The sequence below is a fragment of the Mastigoproctus giganteus genome, chromosome 9, assembly GCF_048544385.1.
Source record: "Mastigoproctus giganteus isolate SK-2022 chromosome 9, ASM4854438v1, whole genome shotgun sequence".
NCBI classification, from domain to species: domain Eukaryota; kingdom Metazoa; phylum Arthropoda; class Arachnida; order Uropygi; family Thelyphonidae; genus Mastigoproctus; species Mastigoproctus giganteus.
In genome coordinates this window covers 202175531-202194289 of record NC_143583.1, presented here as the reverse complement: position 1 = coordinate 202194289, position 18759 = coordinate 202175531, and the positions used below count along the sequence as shown (strand labels likewise).

The 18759-nt window shown below is 36.6% G+C and overlaps 1 protein-coding gene across 1 annotated transcript in view; it reads right to left on the bottom strand.

The window, feature by feature from the left end:
- LOC150081034 (uncharacterized) overlaps window positions 1–17553 on the bottom strand; it is a 152674-nt gene extending 135121 nt beyond the window's left edge. Inside the window, exon 1 of the mRNA XM_090380895.1 lies at window positions 17441–17553. Coding sequence (XP_090237021.1) covers window positions 17441–17443 — 3 coding nt within the window. The 5' untranslated portion in view covers window positions 17444–17553. The remainder of the gene's footprint in view (window positions 1–17440) is intronic.
- Between the last annotated feature and the right edge of the window lie 1206 nt (window positions 17554–18759).

The window sequence follows — 18759 nt, the reverse complement described above, 5'->3', positions numbered from 1 at the left end:
ACATATGCTCTTACTAAAATGTGTGGGCTCTAGCTGAAGTTTGCATGGCTCCAAAATATGTTAACAATTGTATTTGATAACAAAATAATTATAAACTCTGTGAAGTAGTGGGTATGCTGGAGTATAAACAGAACACCAGGGTAGCAGCACCAATCATTTCATTATCAGCTGTGTATATATGTAGCTGATAATGAAAGACAGGATTAACTGTACAGATTCAACATGGAGTTCATGCAGTGCAGACAAGCTGCACATAGGATACTGTTAATGATACAAGAACTTTCCACTTGGAAGGCTTGTGGCTCTCAAGCCTTAAAGTATATATCTTTGCAACTTACTAAGCCTTCAAAGATTGTCTTTTGTGGTTTTCAGGGTTACTAAGCTTGGCTACCCTGCCTTATACAGCTTCTTTGGCCATGTTGGAAACACAAATTTCATGCAATAATATTCATGCACACATTACAAATTTACTTTTCAGATTGAAGCACTTCAAAATTTCAACTAACAGCTTCATTTTAATTACAATTAACATACTCATTTAATAAATAGTGGGATATTATGAAAATGCTATTGTAAACCCATTATAAAATGACAGTAAAAATACTACTCATTAAAAAAAAAATGCAGTTGAATTTTCACACACATTTTCATATGCAAGCTGTTTAACAGATTTTTTTTTTTTTTTTTTTTTTGAGAGAGAGAGAAAAATCATGCTTATCTCTCTTTTAAAATATTAAGGTCAAATGTTTCCTATGAATTTGTTGCAGTTTCCTAAGGAAAGACAAAGCTGTTTACATATTTCTGTATGAATAAATTGTTACAGTGTGCAAATTTCTTGAAATATGCCAACTAGTATTAAAATCATTAGATATTTGGGTTTTATACTTGCAGTTTCTTTTAATTTCTGGTTAAGGCATTAATTTTAGACATGAATTTTTCCAGTGCACATTTGTCGGAGTGCTGGTGTTCAAGCATTACGTATAGTATAGCTTAACCCCAGGTGCTCACATCTTGTGAGTATAGGCTTGGCACACCCAGGGTCCTGAGCTGGATATCATCATTCTTCTTTTTCTTAGTGATTCCCTTCTACTTCTCTCCCTCTCGCTCTCTTGGGGTAATCAACCCCAGGAGCTCACATCTGGTGAGTATGGGCTTGGCAAGCCCAGGGTCCTGAGCTGGATATCATCATTCTTCTTTTTCTTGGTGATGCCTTTCTACTTCTCTCTCTCTCTCTCTCTCATACACACATACACACACGGGGGGGTAACTCGGGAATTTTTTTTTTTTTTTGACTGGTGCAGCATAAGCCTCAGGTTTCCTTGTACCATATGGCTAATAATAATAATAATAATTCAAAAAATTTTTTTTGGCTGGTGCAGCATAAGCCTCAGGCTTCCTTGCACCATATGGCTAATAATAATAATAATAATAATATGAGTGCTTTGGCCAAATCTGGTATAAAGTATTAGGCCTTATACTGGATATATGATATAAGGCCTAACCTAACCATCTTGAATATTGCATGCAGGTTTGAAAACTTAATTTTGGGAAATATAAAGGGTCTGTTGGAAAGCGTGCAGAATAGGATGATAAGATTGGTTTGGGGTGGGGGGAAACAACGGTATTCTTACCAATGAAAGACTAATATACTTGGCCTACAAATACACAGCCTAGTAGTCTTTTCAAGGACTAATCATTTCTTTTTGCATCTGGAAACCGAGCAAGTGAATGGAGACATCTGAAATGTTTAAGACTATAAAAAAGTGTTGGGTAAACTAAATGTTTATGGCATTTTTACTTTTTCTTAGTGACACATGTAAGGGGGTATAACTGCACTTATTGCAGATTTTTTAATATTCATGCACTCAATTTAATAGAGATACTCATGTAACATTTGTGAGAGCTTTTTGTTTTAATTATAAAAAATTATTTTCTAGCTTTTTTATTGAATTTAAAACGGTGATTTATTAATTACGATATGCTAAACTCAATTTAAAAAATGAAGCGAAAATAAATGAGAAAAACCAATAAATATAATAAAAAAGTTTTTATCATATTTTTTAGAATGTAAGGTCACATGTCCCCTGGATTGAACAGACAATCACATGATGTCTGGCAGATGCAACATGAACATCCATATTTTTGTTGGCTCTTCATGTTGAGAGTGAAATCAAAACTCTACAGCAAGATTTGGCATCTCACAGGTATCACAAAGGAATGGGAATTGCCTTGAAGAATGATTGATACCTTTTCTCATCTGACAGATACCAGACAGAAGGGAAGGTTAATAAAAACTATAAATATGAAAGGTATTATGAATTATAGTAGTTAATACCATGAATGGATTAAAGGCTGAGAAGACAAATGATACCCACTGACATTAGATTTGAATTTTTGCAGGCATTTAGTATTAATAATAAAAAATGAGAAGACAAATGATACCTGTTGACATTAGATTTGAATTTTTGCAGGCATTTAGTATTAATACTGGTAATGGCAAATGATACTTGTAATCAGCCAAAAAATACTCACAGCACCTGTCCATACCCTCTAATGATTTGCCTAATCCTTCCTTAAATTATTCAAACTATTCACTTCCACAACAGTAGATGGAAGTTTGTTGCAACAATCAATTACTCTCTGGCTGAAAGCATATTTTCACACATCTGTCTTGCAACCATTCGTTTCAAATTTAAATCTTGGAAAAGGATGGCAAACAAGATTTGCAAAAATGCCTAACAAAAAAAAGTTAGCTGTCAAATTTTATAATTTAATCATCTCTTCCGTATATTTATCTAATTGCTCTTTAAATATGTATAAAGTATCTGACACTACAAGATCAAGTGGCACCTCATTACAATAGCTGATTAATCTTTGACTAAAGGCAAATTTTCTTACATCCAATCTACAACTATCTCCTTCATCAGTAGGTTCATAGAATGCATGTTGCCTTGTGAATTTCTCTGAATGTGTGAGGGCCTGCAACAGTGAATTTTCTGAATGCATGTGGGTGGCATGAGTTTCAATGAGTAGGATCTGTGGAGCGAATTTCTTTGTGAAATTTAAGTTTTTCAAAAAATAAACACTTTGTACATATCTTTTTAAATATTAATGTATTCTTATTTTGACTTAAATTTCCAACATTAGAGTAAAACTATTGTCAAAAATCAAATCAGAATAAAAAAAAAAACTGTGGCAAGAAATCTTAAAAAAAAACAAGCTCTCTGTTACCTGTTTTTTAACACAGTAATATTCTTTACATCTATTTATATATAATGTGATTCAGTTTCAATAACTTAATAATTCAAATTCCAGAGAATTTATTCTATTCTGGCTTATGTATGCTGAAATCAAATAACTGTCTTTGAAAATTAGAAGAAATACAAGAAATACAAGTTTTTCTTCTAAATTTCAAAGATATTTTCTTACTGCCATCAATTACAAACTATGTACAATTACTTAGAACACAGATATCACAGCAGCTATGTCAAGGTTTCTAGACAACACCGTAGTATGAATCATACTACTCCGCCAAGCTCACACCGCGAAATACACTTACTCCACAGAGCCCATTAACCAAAAATGTGTATACATACATACTTGCATAACAATTAACCTAATGGGGCTGTCAAAAAAAAATAAATAAAACTGGCTCCAGGCATGTTAGCATTAGTAGAGGCATATGATGCAAAAAAGCAAGCTTATACAGCATCAGCCAAAAAAAAAAAAAAAAATCCCAATTCACACAACTATTCGCTTTAAAAGTTTGTCCAATTCTTCCCAAATTTATTTAAGTTATAAACTTCCATAACAACAGACGGAAGTTTGTTCCAGCAATCAACCACCCACTAGCTATACACCTAGGGGCTCACATCTGGTACGTATGGGCTTGGCACACCCAGAGTCCTGAGCTGGATATCATCATTCTTCTCTTTCTACTTGGTGATTCCTTTCTACTTCTCTCTCTTGCTCCGGGTAACTTCGGAATTTTTTTTTTTTTTGGCTAGTGCAGCATAAACCTCAGGCTCCCTTACACCATATGGCTAATAATAATAATAATAAAGGCAAATTTCCAAACACCTATTATACAACTGTCTTTCCTCAATTTGAATTTATACTGGTGAACTGAATCCATCCATCAGATTTTTTTTTTAATAAATAGCAAGAAACAGTTCAAAATAAAGTGGTGTTGTTAACAAATGAAAAATGGGAAGTGCATTTGTAACCATAACGATTACAAAAGCTACTAAGCTTTTCATACCAACTAAGAGATAATGTTCAAGGTTTAAACCGAAATGATGAGGAGAGGAGACTAGTGACAGAAAATTAAAATTATCAGGGAACACAAATACCATTAAAAGGTATAAATTGCTGCAATCAAGTTATTAAGAGGATTGGGTATTCTAAGACAGATTATGGGACATTTCTAGCTGAGAACACAAAGTTACAAAAATAAACTTTTCCTATGTCTACACTAGGAGGAAAGGGACAAACAAAATTGATCTGCTGAATATAGTAGTGGGAAGTAGTCACTGTCGGTGAGTCTATTGTCAGGGAGCTGGGGAATATATTATGCAAAAAGGATAGGTGGAACAGGGCCAGATTTAAGCCTCCCAGGGACGAAAAGGCAGATATCATTTTTTAAGGGCACAGAAGGTGATACTGTTGTACACGTTGGCACTAATGATCTTAAAAATAAGAGATCTGCAGATTTACATAACAAGTACAGGTAAATGCTAAAAAAAAAAGTTGGGAGTTGGGGTTAAATTTGAAAGTGTTTGCAATTCTACCCAGACACGATAGGAAGGAGTATATGATGAGAGCTTTGTCAATCAATTCAGCCCTGGAGAGAACTGTGCAAGGCTCACAGGGTAGAATTTTTTTCAGAGTGGTCTGCTTGCTAACAGGAGAGACTGCTTCTACAGGGATGGGATACACTTAAATAGAAAGGGTGCAAGAATATTTGCTGATGCTATCGAGGCAGTGTTAGATGGATTGGAAAACTGCTAGCTTGGGGAATTCACGACTAAAAGAGTAAAGTAGCTGCAGGCAGAGGCGAAAGTGATTCATGCACGGCTTCTACTGTAAGCATCAGCCTAAAGAGCAAGTTGCTGAGGATTTCAAGAGCTGCAGGGAGTCATCATGGAACAAGTAAACACATGGGATGTGTTAGGGTAACTAAGAGTAAGAACAGGTGCATGTATATTTGCATGTACACCAATGTTAGAAGCATATTAAAAAAAATTGATGAATTTTGAAGTACTGATCAAGGCATCAAAGGCAGATATTGTTGGGATATCAGAGACAGAGTCACACAGATATAAGCAAGACAGAATTGGAATTTGGGGAGTACAATGTGTACAAAAAGAATAGACAGGGTAGAAAGGGAGAAGGGGTTATGCTGTTAGTTAAGAAACACATAAAATGTAAGGAAGTGCATCCAGTGCAATGTTGAGTCTGTTTGGTTGAGTGGTCACAGAAGCACTGGGAAAGGAAAAATGAGAGTAGATGTGTGCTATATGCCTAATGAATCTGATGAGTAAGAAATGAGCAATTGTGAAGAGAAATAGAGTGGGCCAGTAAATCAGAATATCTTATAATGGGGGATTTTAACTTTCCAGATATCAACTGGAAATTGTGAGTTGGTCACTCACACACTAGCAAGATTTTCTGGATTTATTGGATGACTGTTTTCAACAGCAACATGTTCGAGGAGCAACCAGAGGGAGTAATACTCTTGATCTGATTATCAGCAGTGATTTTCATTTAAAGGAACCACTTGGTGACAGTGATCACAGTGTATTGATGTGGGATTTACTTAAAGATGTAACTACCATCAAGGGTAAAGGGAAGGGTTTTTGCTTTCGTAAAGGTGATTACAGTGGTCTCACACAGTTTTTAAATTCTATACTGTGGGATCAACTGATGATGTTACCAACAGTGAATTCTAAATGGGAAGTCTTCAGGGACTTAATCTTGGAGGCTACTAGGCTTTTCATACCAACTAAGAACTACTGTTGGAAGTTCAGGCCTAAAACCAGAGAAGAAAAATGTATGGGATGCATATAAATTATTAGACAACACACAAGCCTATGACAGATATAAGCTAGTCTGTAATCAAGTCAAAAAGGAGGTTAGACAGGCAAAGGCAGATTATGAGAAATCTTTGGCTAAGGATGCAAAGAAAAACAGCAAAGAGTTCTTTACTTATGTAAACTCTAGAAGGAAGGGAATGAATCAAATTGATCCACTTAACATAGATGATTTGACTATTGATGATCCTGCTCAAGTAGCTGATAAACTGAATGAGTATTTTGCTTCTACATTCACACATGAGGAGTTATTCAAGGCAGGGAATCCAGAAGTTTATCAAACACTAACAGGGAGCTAAGTGATTTTGTAATAATTCAGAGCAAAGTTGAGGAGAAATTGTTGAAATTAAACATAAAAAAGGCACCCTTTTTTATGTTTAGGTACCTCAAATAAAAATAAAGCTGCAAGGGAAATTAGCAAACTCTTAGTCATAATTATGAGAGCTTCCTTAGATTCAGGAGAGGTCCTCATGGCCTGGAGATGTGCAAATCAGCATTAGTAGAGGAATATGATGCAAGAAAGCAAGCTTATGCAGAATCAGCCAAAAAAAAAAAAAAAAAACCACTCACCCCTCTGTTCGTTTGAAATACCTGTCCAACTGAGCCTTAAATTTATTTAGGCTATCGACTTCCACAACAAGGGGTGGAAGACTGTTCCACCAACCAACTATCCGCTGGCTAAAGGCAAATTTCCGCACATCTATCCTACGTCTGTCTTTCCTCAATTTGAATTTATGCCCTCTCAGGTGATTATTCTGAACAAGAGGAAATATCCCATCTACATTGAGCATGCTCAAACCATTCAAGGCTTTATACACCTCTATCAGATCACCTCGCCGGTGCCTAGTCTCTAGACACTGTAATTTTCAAAACTTGAGCCTTTCTTCGTAAGAGCAACCCTTTGTTCCATTCACTAATCTTGTTGCCTTTCTCTGCACTAGTTCCAACAGCTCTACATCCTTCTTAAAATGAGGTCTCCAGACCTGTATACAGTACTCAATGTGTGGCCAGACCGCTGCCTTATACATGGGGATAATCACCTCCTTATCTCTGCTAGAAAAATTCCTGTATATCATTGACAAGACACCATGAGCTACTCTTGCTGCCCATCTGCACTGCTCAGAGAACTTCATATCTGCCTGCACAATTACCGCCAGGTCGTTTTCACTCTCTACCACTGTCAGTGTAGTACCACAGAGTTGACACGTTGCTCTGGGGTTGCTGTTTCCCATATGTAGTACTTTACATTTGTCAATGTTAAAACTTCATTTGCCACCTCTCAGCCCATCTGCTCAACCTTTCCAGATCCCGTTGCAGCAGCAGCATAGCGTCAGTAGTGTCCTTAACAATCCTGCAAACCTTCGTATCATCTGCAAACTTGGACATTATTGTTCAAGGTTTAGGCCTAAATGGTTGTCAGATGAACTAATGAGACATGTGGCAGAGAAGAAAAATGCATGGGATACATACAAATTAATGGGTGACATGGAAGCCTATGATAGATATAAGTTGGTCTGTAACCAAGTCACAAAGGAGATTAGGCAGGCAAAGGCAGACTATGAAAAATCCTTGGCAAAGGATGCAAAGAAAAACAGAAAAGAGTTCTTTACATACTTGAATTCAAAAAGGAAAGGGATGAATCAGATTGGTCCACAGGATATTGATGGTTCAACAGTTGAGGATCCTGCTCAGGTGGCTAACAATCTAAACGAGTATTTTGCATCTACATTCACGCATGAGGAGTTATTCAGGAAGGAGAATGATGTAGGTAAAGTAAACATTGGCAGTGAGCTGGATGATTTTGTAATAACTGAGAGGAAAGTGGAGGAGAGATTGTTGAGGATAAACATAAAAAAGGCACCTTTTTTATAAACATAAAAAAGGCACCTGCCTTTTTTATGTTTATCCTCAACAATCTCTCCTCCACTTTCCTCTCAGTTATTACAAAATCATCCAGCTCACTGCCAATGTTTACTTTACCTACATCATTCTCCTTCCTGAATAACTCCTCATGCGTGAATGTAGATGCAAAATACTCGTTTAGATTGTTAGCCACCTGAGCAGGATCCTCAACTGTTGAACCATCAATATCCTGTGGACCAATCTGATTCATCCCTTTCCTTTTTGAATTCAAGTATGTAAAGAACTCTTTTCTGTTTTTCTTTGCATCCTTTGCCAAGGATTTTTCATAGTCTGCCTTTGCCTGCCTAATCTCCTTTGTGACTTGGTGGATGGGATCTATCCAGTTATATTAAAGGAGGCAGCAAAGGAAGTAAGCAAACCCTTAGCCATAATTATGAGAGCTTCTTTGGACTCAGGGGAGGTATCTATGGACTGGAGATGTGCAAATGTGACCCCAATTCACAAAGGAGGTTCAAAGGCTGACACAATTAATTATAGACCTGTTAGTTTAACTTCTGTTCCAGGTAAATTAATGGAGGCACTGGTTAAAGAAGCACTGCAGGATCATTTAGACAAGAATTCAGTTATAGCTCAGACGCAGCATGGTTTTGTTAAGGGCAGGTCTTGCCTGACCAATTTGATTGGATACTATGATGTAGTCACAAAAGAACTGGATGCAGGGAATAACTTTGATATTATATATTTGGATCTTAGAAAGGCTTTTGATACTGTTGCACATGGAAGACTGCTGCACAAATTGGAGCAGTGTGGCATTGGAGGCAAATTGCTGCTATGGATAAGGGGATGGTTGAGTGGCAGAAGACAGAGAGTGGTAATCAATGGACACTGCTCAACGTGGACTAATGTTATTAGTGGAGTTCCTCAAGGTTCAGTGTTGGGTCCGTTGTTGTTTTCGGTGTTTATGAATGATATTGATGATGGGATATCAAGTTTAATGTCCAAGTTTGCAGATGATACAAAGGTTGGCAGGGTCGTTAAGGACAATACTGACGCTATGCTGCTGCTGCAACAGGATCTGGACAGGTTGAACAGATGGGCTGAGAGGTGGCAAATGAGGTTAACATCGACAAATGTAAAGTGCTGCATATGGGAAACAGTAACCCCAGAGCAACGTATCAACTCTGCGGTACTACACTGACAGTGGTGGAGAATGAAAAGGACCTGGGGGTAATTGTGCAGGCAGATATGAAGTTCTCTGAGCAGTGCAGACGAGCTGCAAGAGTAGCTCATGGTGTCTTGTCAATGATATACAGGAATTTTTCTAGCAGGGATAAGGAGGTGATTATTCCCTTGTATAAGGCAATGGTAAGGCCACATCTTGAGTACTGTATACAGGTCTGGAGGCCTCATTTCAAGAAGGATGTAGAGCTGCTGAAACGGGTACAGAGAAGGGCAACAAGATTAGTAAATGGAACAAAGGGTTGCTCTTACGAAGAAAGGCTTAAGTTTTGCAAATTACAGAGTCTGGAGACTAGGCACCGGCGAGGTGATCTGATAGAGGCGTATAAGGCTTTGAATGGTTTGAGCATGCTCAATGCCAATGGGATTCTTCATCTTTCTCAGAATAATCACCTCAGAGGGCATAAATTCAAATTGAGGAAGGACGGATGTCGGATAGATGTGCGGAAATTTGCCTTTGGCCAGCGGGTGGTTGGTTGGTGGAACCGACTTCCATCACTGGTTGTTGAAGTTGATAGCCTAAACAAATTTAAAGCTCAACTGGACAGGTATTTCGAACGAACGGAGGGGTGAAATGGGAGTGGTTTTTTTTTTTTTTTTTTGGCTGATGCTGAATAAGCTTGCTTTCTTGCATCATATGCCTCTGCTAATGCTAATGCTAATTAAACTTGATATACCATCATCAATATCATTTATAAATACAGAAAACAACAATGGATCCAATACTGAACCCTGAGGGACTCCACTAATAACATTAGTCCACGATGAGCAGTGTCCATTGAGTATCACTCTCTGTCTTCTCCCACTCAAGCATCCCTTTATCCATAGCAGCAATTTGCCTCCAATGCCACACTGCTCCAATTTGTGCAGCAGTCTTCCATGTGCAACAGTATCAAAAGCCTTTCTAAGATCCAAATATATGATATCAAAGTTATTCCCTGCATCCAGTTCCGTTGTGACCACATCATAGTATCCAATCAAATTGGTCAGGCAAGACTTTCCCTTAACAAAACCATGCTGTGTCCGAGCCATAACTGAAGTCTTGTCTAGATGATCCAGCAGTGCTTCTTTAACTAGTGTCTCCATTAATTTTCCTGGAACAGAAGTTAAACTAACAAGTCTATAATTACTTGTGTTACCCTTTTATATCCCTTTGTGAATTGGGGTCACATTTGGACATCTCCAGTCCATGGGTACCTCCCCTGAGTCCAAAGAAGCTCTCATAATTATGGCTAAGGGTTTGCTTACTTCCTTTGCTGCCTCCTTTAATATAACTGGATAGATCCCGTCCACCCCTGGTGCCTTTTTTATGTTTATCTTCAACAAGTTCTCCTCCACTTTCCTCTCAGTTATTACAAAATCATCCAGCTCACTGCCAGAGTTTAACTCACGTCTGGCATTCTCCTCCCTGAATAACTCCTCATGGGTGAATGTAGATGCAAAATACTCATTTAGTTTGTTAGCCACCTAAGCAGGATCATCAACAGTTGAACCAGCAATATCCAGTGGACCAATCTGATTCATCCCTTTCCTTCTAGAATTTACATAGGTAAAGAAGTCTTTGTTGCTTTTCTTTGCATCCTTTGCCAAGGATTTCTCTTAATCTACCTTTGCCTGGCTAATCTGCTTTGTAACTTGGTTACAGACCAGCTTATATCTATCATAGGCTTCCATGTTATCCATTAATTTATATGTATCCCATGCATTTTTCCTCTCTGCCATATGTCTCATTAGTTCATCTGACATCCATTTAGGCCTAAACCTTGAACAATATTTCTTAGTTGGGATGTAAAGCCTAGTAGCTTCCAAGATAAATTCTTTGAATGCTTCCCATTTTGAATTTGCTGTTGGTAACATCATCATTTGTTCCCACCGTATAGAATTTAAATACTGTCTCAGACCACCGTAGTCACCTTTACGGAAGCAATAACCCTTCCCTTTACCCCTAATGGTAGTTACCTCTTTAAGTAAATCCCACTTCAGCACACTGTGATCACTGCCACCTAGTGGTTCCTTTATCTGCAGATTCTTAATGCATGACAAATCACTACTGATAATCAGATCAAAAGTATTATTCTCTCTAGTTGCCTCCCAAACATGCTGATGTAGAAAACAATCATTCAATAAATCCACAAATTCCTAGCTAGTGTGTGAGTTACCAACCCACAAATTCCAGTCAATATCTGGGAAATTAAAATCCCCCATTATATGATCTCTGATTTACTGGCCCACTCTATTTCCCTGCACAGTTCCTTATCATACTCATCAAGAGTCATTAGGCCTATAACACACTCCTACTCTCAATTTTTATCTCCCAATGCTCATGTCACACCAAACTGACTTGACACTGCACTGTCCAGCAATGTCAACTGGCTTCACTTCCTTCGATTTTATGTGTTTCTTAACTAATAGTATAACCCCTCCTCCCTTCCTATGTTGTCTATCCTTCCTGTACACATTGTACTCCTCAAATTGCAGTTCTGCATTCCTTATATTTGTGTGACATCACGTCTCTGATATCCCAACAATATCTGCCTTTGATGTTCTGAGGAATACCTGAAATTCATCAAATTTATTTACTCCTAGCATTGATGTACATTCAAGTATACATGCACCTGTTCCTATTCTTAGCTACCCTGACACAACCCATGTGTTTACTTGTACCGCAATGACTCCCAGCAGTCTCTGAAATACCCCGCATCTTGTTTTCCAGGATGCTGCTCATTCCAATAGAAGCAGTGCAAGAATCACTCTCATCTCCGTCAGTGACCCACCTAACACTGCCTCGATAGCATCAGCAAATATTCTTGCACCCTTTCTATTTAAGTGTATCCCATCCCTGTAGAAGCAGTCTCTCCTGTTAACAAGTACAGACCAGGCTGAAAAAAACTTCCTCAGGTGCAAAATATTTTTTTGCACCTGAGGAAGTTTTTAGAGATTGGAATACCAGAAATATACCTAATTTAAACTGGGATATAAAGATTTTATGAAAACTGAAAACAAAACTGGTGAAGCTAAAAATAAGGTAAGGCCACTTTGGGATAATGGAAATTGTTCATTTAAGTTAAGAGAAGCAGCAAAAGAGGTAAGCATACCTTTAGCTATAATAACGAGAACACCTGTAGATTCAAAGTATATCCATACAGATTGGATATGTGTATATGCAAGTATATCCATACAGAATGGATACATGTATGCAGAACAGTGCTGAGGGTGAGGCGAAAGAGGCTCTTGCCTTATATTAAAAGCTGAAAGGGGCACCAAAAGAAAGATTAAATAATTGCCAATGTTGCCATGATTAACACTAGGGTGCAATTTTTCATTCTTGCCTCAGGTACTAAAATGGCGTGGCACGGCTCTGTGTGTGTTTTCTCTACTCACAAATGGAGGTGCAAAATGAGCATTTATAGGCTGTCAGGTTCACTGCTTTGCCAGGAAAATAATGTACTGAATAATTAAAGGTACATTGCAAAAAGTAATCCTCTTTACATGAAAGCAATTACAGCATGGATCGGATAATGGGTGATCTTGTCTAACCAACCTGACTGGCTACCGTGAGATAATCAAGAAGTAACTAGATGCAAGAAAATAATTTTAGCATTGTTTACTTAGATTTCAGAAAAGCTTTGACACTGTTCCACAATGTTAACTGCTGTACTGGAGCAGTGTAAGATTGAGGGGAAGCAGACAATTGCAGCAGAGCCCCAACTCAGAATTAGTAAATGTTTCACAGGGCAGACTTAGCCATGTTCACCCTCAATTATTTTATTCTCTTCATGTAATAAAGAGGATTTGAAGGAGTCAAAAATGATAACCTGTTTACATGTAACAGCTTAATTACAAGTAATTTAACACCCTTTTAACCATTCATTTGTTCAACCAATTGAACAAATCAATGGTTAATTCTGGTTATTTTACGCTTCTGTGATTTAATGTGCTTGATGCAGAGCTCTCCACCCTTGCTAGCTCAACCCTTGAATGGGTTGAGCACGCTGAATTCTGATGGGATCCTTCCATTTGTTCAGATTATGAACCTAAGGGGACATAAATTCAAATTAAGAAAAGACAGATATAGAATAGGTGTGTGGAAATTTGCCTTTAGCCAGCGGGTGGTTAATTGCCGGAACAAACTTCCATCTGTCATTGTGGAAGTTGATAGGTTAAATAAATTTAAGGAGGAACTGGACAGGCATTTGGAGGGAATGGTGTGATTTTTTTTTTTTTTTTTTGGCTGATGCTGCATAAGCTCATACACTTGCTTTCTTGCATCACATGCCACTACTACTACATCAGAATATGATATTATGTTCATCCTATTCATGTAAAGCAGTGTTTCTCAACCTTTTTTTAATTATCGCCCCCTAAAGGGCTTTTTTTAGACAATTATTTTTTCTAATCAGCCCTATGAAATTTTAAACAAGAAAATACTTTATACTTATTCTTTTTATTCAATGGGATTCCTGAGCCTGATGCTTCTTAGCTAAAAGTTCAATGATCAGTATGATGTTAGTAAGTTTAATTCTAATGTCTCCTCTTGAACATATATCCAGTGGTGTAGCCAGGGGGGAAACTTCTTCCCAAGTGACATTCAAACCAACAATAGGCACCTATTCTTTTATCCCTTTGCTTCCCTTCACTTCAAAACCTGGCTAGGCCACTGCATATATCAATTCTGTTTCTTTGCTTTGTTAATATTTTATTTACTGAACTAAAACCACTTTCGACCATATAAGATGTTGGAAAACAAAGAAACACTTTGGCCATTTCAGACCACATTGTTGGATAAAGAAGTTTAGTTGTTTTTGATCCCCACAACTCAGCCATTCTATCTTTTCGAATTTATATTTGCTTTCTTCGTTACATTTTAATTCAACGAGTTCTCAAATTTCATCCAATTGAATCTAACGTCCATTCCCTGCAAAAGAAAATAAATCTGAAAATATATTTCTCATTTCACCTTTTAAAGAACACAAATGATCTGAATAATTCTTCTTGGCAAAAGATCTGAATAATTCTTAAGATCATTCTCGGCTAACTCTTGCATGCCATGAAACTGTTTTCTCATTAAATTACTTTCAGATATTTCCAGTTTTTCATTAAGGCTTTTAATACTTGCAGTCAATCATCCTAATTAATTTCCGTTAAAGTTGAAATGATACTTCATTAAGTTTTCGAAAAATCCAAGCCATATAGTATATGTTGTTTTCGTGTTTGCTGATCTCCTTTGCTAAATCTGTGTCTCCTTCACTTTCTAAAAAAATAATTATTGTATCAAAAAAGTTTACAAATCTTGTTAGACAGTTTCCTTTAGAAAGCCATCTGACTTCTGTATGTAAAAGAAGCCTCACATATTGTTCTTCATTATCAACACAAAATTTTCTGAAAAGGCAATCATGTTTACTAAGTGACTTTATTTTATTGATGGTTTTAATAACTATACTGAGAGATTGATAAAGAACTGGAATAATATTTTTTACAAAGAGATGATGTCGGCACGCAATGCAGTGTATTGGAAGAACTTTGGGACATAGGTGGGCTATAAAACCTTTGTCTTTCAACCATTTAGGTAGTACCATCAGTGACAAAGGACACCAAATTTTCCAATGGCACTTGTTTTTCATCAAACCATGTTTTTACAGCAACAATAATGGCTGCTCCAGTACAGTCAGTTTCTACAGATTTTACAAACACCTCTTCTTGCAATTTACAAACATCATCGAAATAATGAAGGTGTGCCATTAGAAGAGCCTTATTTCACTAACTGCGGATTCATCAATTTGAATAGAAATTTTTCTTTTTTTTGTCAATAAGCTGCTCTTCAATGTTAACTGACATCTCATTGATTTGTCTTTGAATAGAAGTGTTCCTCAATGGCAATGCTTTTAAAATACTGAAAGGATTTTGATACATCACTGTTGAAATTAGTCTCTAATTGTGGGTTGTATAACAGTTTCAGCAAATGTATGAGTGCTACCAGTTTTTGCAATTATTTCTGAAATTTTGTAAGATGCAATCATTCCACTGTCATTTGTTTGTGTTTCTTCTTAAATAAGGAGGCAACAGTGTTATGTTGCTCAAAATTCTGTTTTAAATTTCTACAATATCAATATGTTTACCAACTTTATCAGGGTGTTTCATTTTTAAGTGATCTAAAAGTCTTGATGGTTTCGTAGCCTCATTTGAAAAAGAACTATTACACATAAGACATATAGGCTGTCTTGAGTCGAATGTGCTTTCAATGAAACCATAAACTAGATACTGATACTGTCGACACTTTTCTTTTCAGCACTTGACATGATTAATGATGGGTTGAATAACTACAAAGAATTAAATAATACAATATAAAGTATTTTTATTTAACTCTCATAGCCCAATGTCACTCAGAAAAGCACTGTGGATCAAAAATAAGCAATTTCCACGAGGAAACAATAAATCAATACTAATTGTCGTTTAGAAAGTAGAAACAATAGACTGAAACATATCTTCATTCCATCCATGCCTCATATATTGACCAATGAAAGAAAAGAATAAATAAATAAACCACGCTGCCACCAAGATAGCAGCTGTCGGAAAGGCACAAACACCAAAGATTGCAGAGACATTACCCCTGAAAGCACTTAGGCATTTAATGTCTATGAAAAGCAAAAGTGGTTGAATTAAATCACACCCACTACCTTCTTTTTATCTAAATTTCTAACTCCCTCTTAATATAATATACCTATATGATAAAAATCAGTTGTCTCAGGAAAAACCCATTGAGAGAAATTAAATATTAAGGAATAAAATGTCCTCTGGTAAGGTTGAACTTTGGAGGGCCACAAACCATTGTAATACCCATGATTTTTTTGCCCCCAAAAAACAATTTTTGCCCCCAGGGTGGACAAAAATTGTTTTTTGGGGGCAAAAAATCATATTGCCCCTGTTGAGAATCCCTGATGTACAGTGACTAAAAGCTACTGAACATCTTAAGAAATAAGACTCCAGTAGTCTGAGCTGATATTATCTTAATTAACTACTTTATATTTTGATAAGCTCACATACATTTTTTGGTAATTATCTTTTCCCTTATTCTCTTCAACCCCAGGGGTTCACATCTAGTGAGTATGGGCTTGACAAACGCAGGGTCCTGGGTTTATATCATCATTCTTCTCTTTCTTAAATATTAAGGAATTAAATATTAATTCTTTCTTAATATTAATATAAAATATTAATTAAATAATAATATCTTTCTTAAATATAAGAAATTAAATATTAAGGAATAAAATGTCCTCTGGTAAGGTTGAACTTTGGAGGGCCACAAACCATTGTAATACCCATGATTTTTTTGCCCCCAGAAAACAATTTTTGCCCCCGGGGTGGACAAAAATTGTTTTTTGGGGGCAAAAAATCATATTGCCCCTGTTGAGAATCCCTGATGTACAGTGACTAAAAGCTACTGAACATCTTAAGAAATAAGACTCCAGTAGTCTGAGCTGATATTATCTTAATTAACTACTTTATATTTTGATAAGCTCACATACATTTTTTGGTAATTATCTTTTCCCTTATTCTCTTCAACCCCAGGGGTTCACATCTAGTGAGTATGGGCTTGACAAACGCAGGGTCCTGGGTTTATATCATCATTCTTCTCTTTCTTGCTTTCTTGGTGATTCCCTTCTACTTCTCTCTCTCTTTCAGGGTAACGCAGAAATTATTTTTTATTTTTTTTTGGCTTGTGCAGCATAAGCCTCAGGCTTCCTTGCACCATATGGCTAATAATAATAAACCGATGACGGATAACGGCCAAACTAAAGTTCTGTTTCTGAAACCTTTGGGTTTTCCAAAGATATCTCGGATTGCAAATGTTTTGTTATTGAATTTTATTAAATTTATACAAGCATATATTTATTATTATTTAATATTTTCGGGTTCTGCAAAAAAAAAAAAAAAAAAACTTTGCAAATGGATTTCGAGGTCATAAACTAATCCACTACTCTAAACAACTGATTGGCTGCTATCATGCATTGCAAATACCTTGCAAAACAGCAATTCACAAGTACGGCCACAGATTTACTTCTCCGTGGGTAGGGCCTTGTTACTTAATACTAAAAGCCATTAGTTTTATCTACTCCATTTCTGAATAGTTTATATAAACGAAAAACGACAAGCATTGCGAGGTTTACTTTTATAACTAGGTCCACCCATACGAAAACTCTTAAAAATAACTTGTTCTTAAAATAGCAAAAATAACAAGTTTACATCTTTACCATTGTTTCCGAACATTACCATAATAATAAAAATTAGCTTCTTATATTGTCATTACAAAACTATCCTAGGATGAATCACAAAATTAAACTATGGTTAGGGTGAACAGGTATCCCGAATTTGGGCATAAAGTCCCGTGGAACGCTGTTCTGTCCAGATTTTTATGTAAATCTATATTTTTTAAACTAGATATTTTTACTAAAAATATATAATTTTGTTATTTTAACGTGGCAGTTGGCTTGCCATTACCGTAATAAATAGCAACACTCGTGCATTTTACATCTAAAAATTGTCGAAATAATAATATCATATTTCTATTGCATATGATAAGCACTCATTGACGATCGATAGTCAATGAATAGCATAGACGGATCATCTCATTTATCTATTAAAATTTTTGTTGCCTCATCGTCGTGCTCATTTCCTAAAATTCCACAGAACAGTGGGATGGGATCTAGCAAAAGATTATACATTACTGGTTTTCTTGAAATCTTTTTTTTTTTTTTTTTTGTCGAGCGCTGATTTAGTTTGGATATGGTGTTCTTATTGGTGCCCATGTTTACAAGGCATTGTGGATTTATTGGTTGACTGCTGCAGAAGCAGCATCATGTCAGAAGACAACAAGAGGATGCAATACTCTTAATCTGATTATCACCAGCGAATTTTCATGCAGGTAAAAGACCAACTGGATGACAATTAAAGCAATGTACTGATGTGGGATTTACTTAAATCCCATCAGCATTGAGCCTGTTTAGTGCTGATGGGATACTTCCACTTGCTGAGATTAAAAACCTGAGGGGGCATAGATTCAAATCGAGGAAAGACAGTTGTTGAATAGATGTGCGGACGTTTGTCTTTAGCCACTGGGCGGTTGATTGCTGGAACACACTTCTATCTATTGTAGCAGTTGTTAGCTTAAATAAATTAAAGGCTGAACCAGACAAACATTTGGAGTGACCGGTGAGTGAAATAGGAAGTTTTTTTTTTTTTTTTTTTTTGGCTAATTCTGTATAAGCTTGCTTTCTTCATCATATGCCTCAACTAATGCCAATGCTAAATACATAACTGCTCTCAAGAGAAAAGGGAATAGCTATTGTTTCGTAAGGCCTCAGATATTTTTAAATTATAGGAGGGAGTATATGATGAGAGCCTTGTCGATCAATTCGGCCCTGGAAAGATTGCGCAAGGCTCAAGGGGTAGAATTTTTTTCAGCCTGGTCTGTACTTGTTAACAGAAAGGACTGCTTCTACAGGGATGTGATACATTTAAATAGAAAGGGTGCAAGAATATTTGCTGATGGCATAGAGGCAGTGTTAGATAG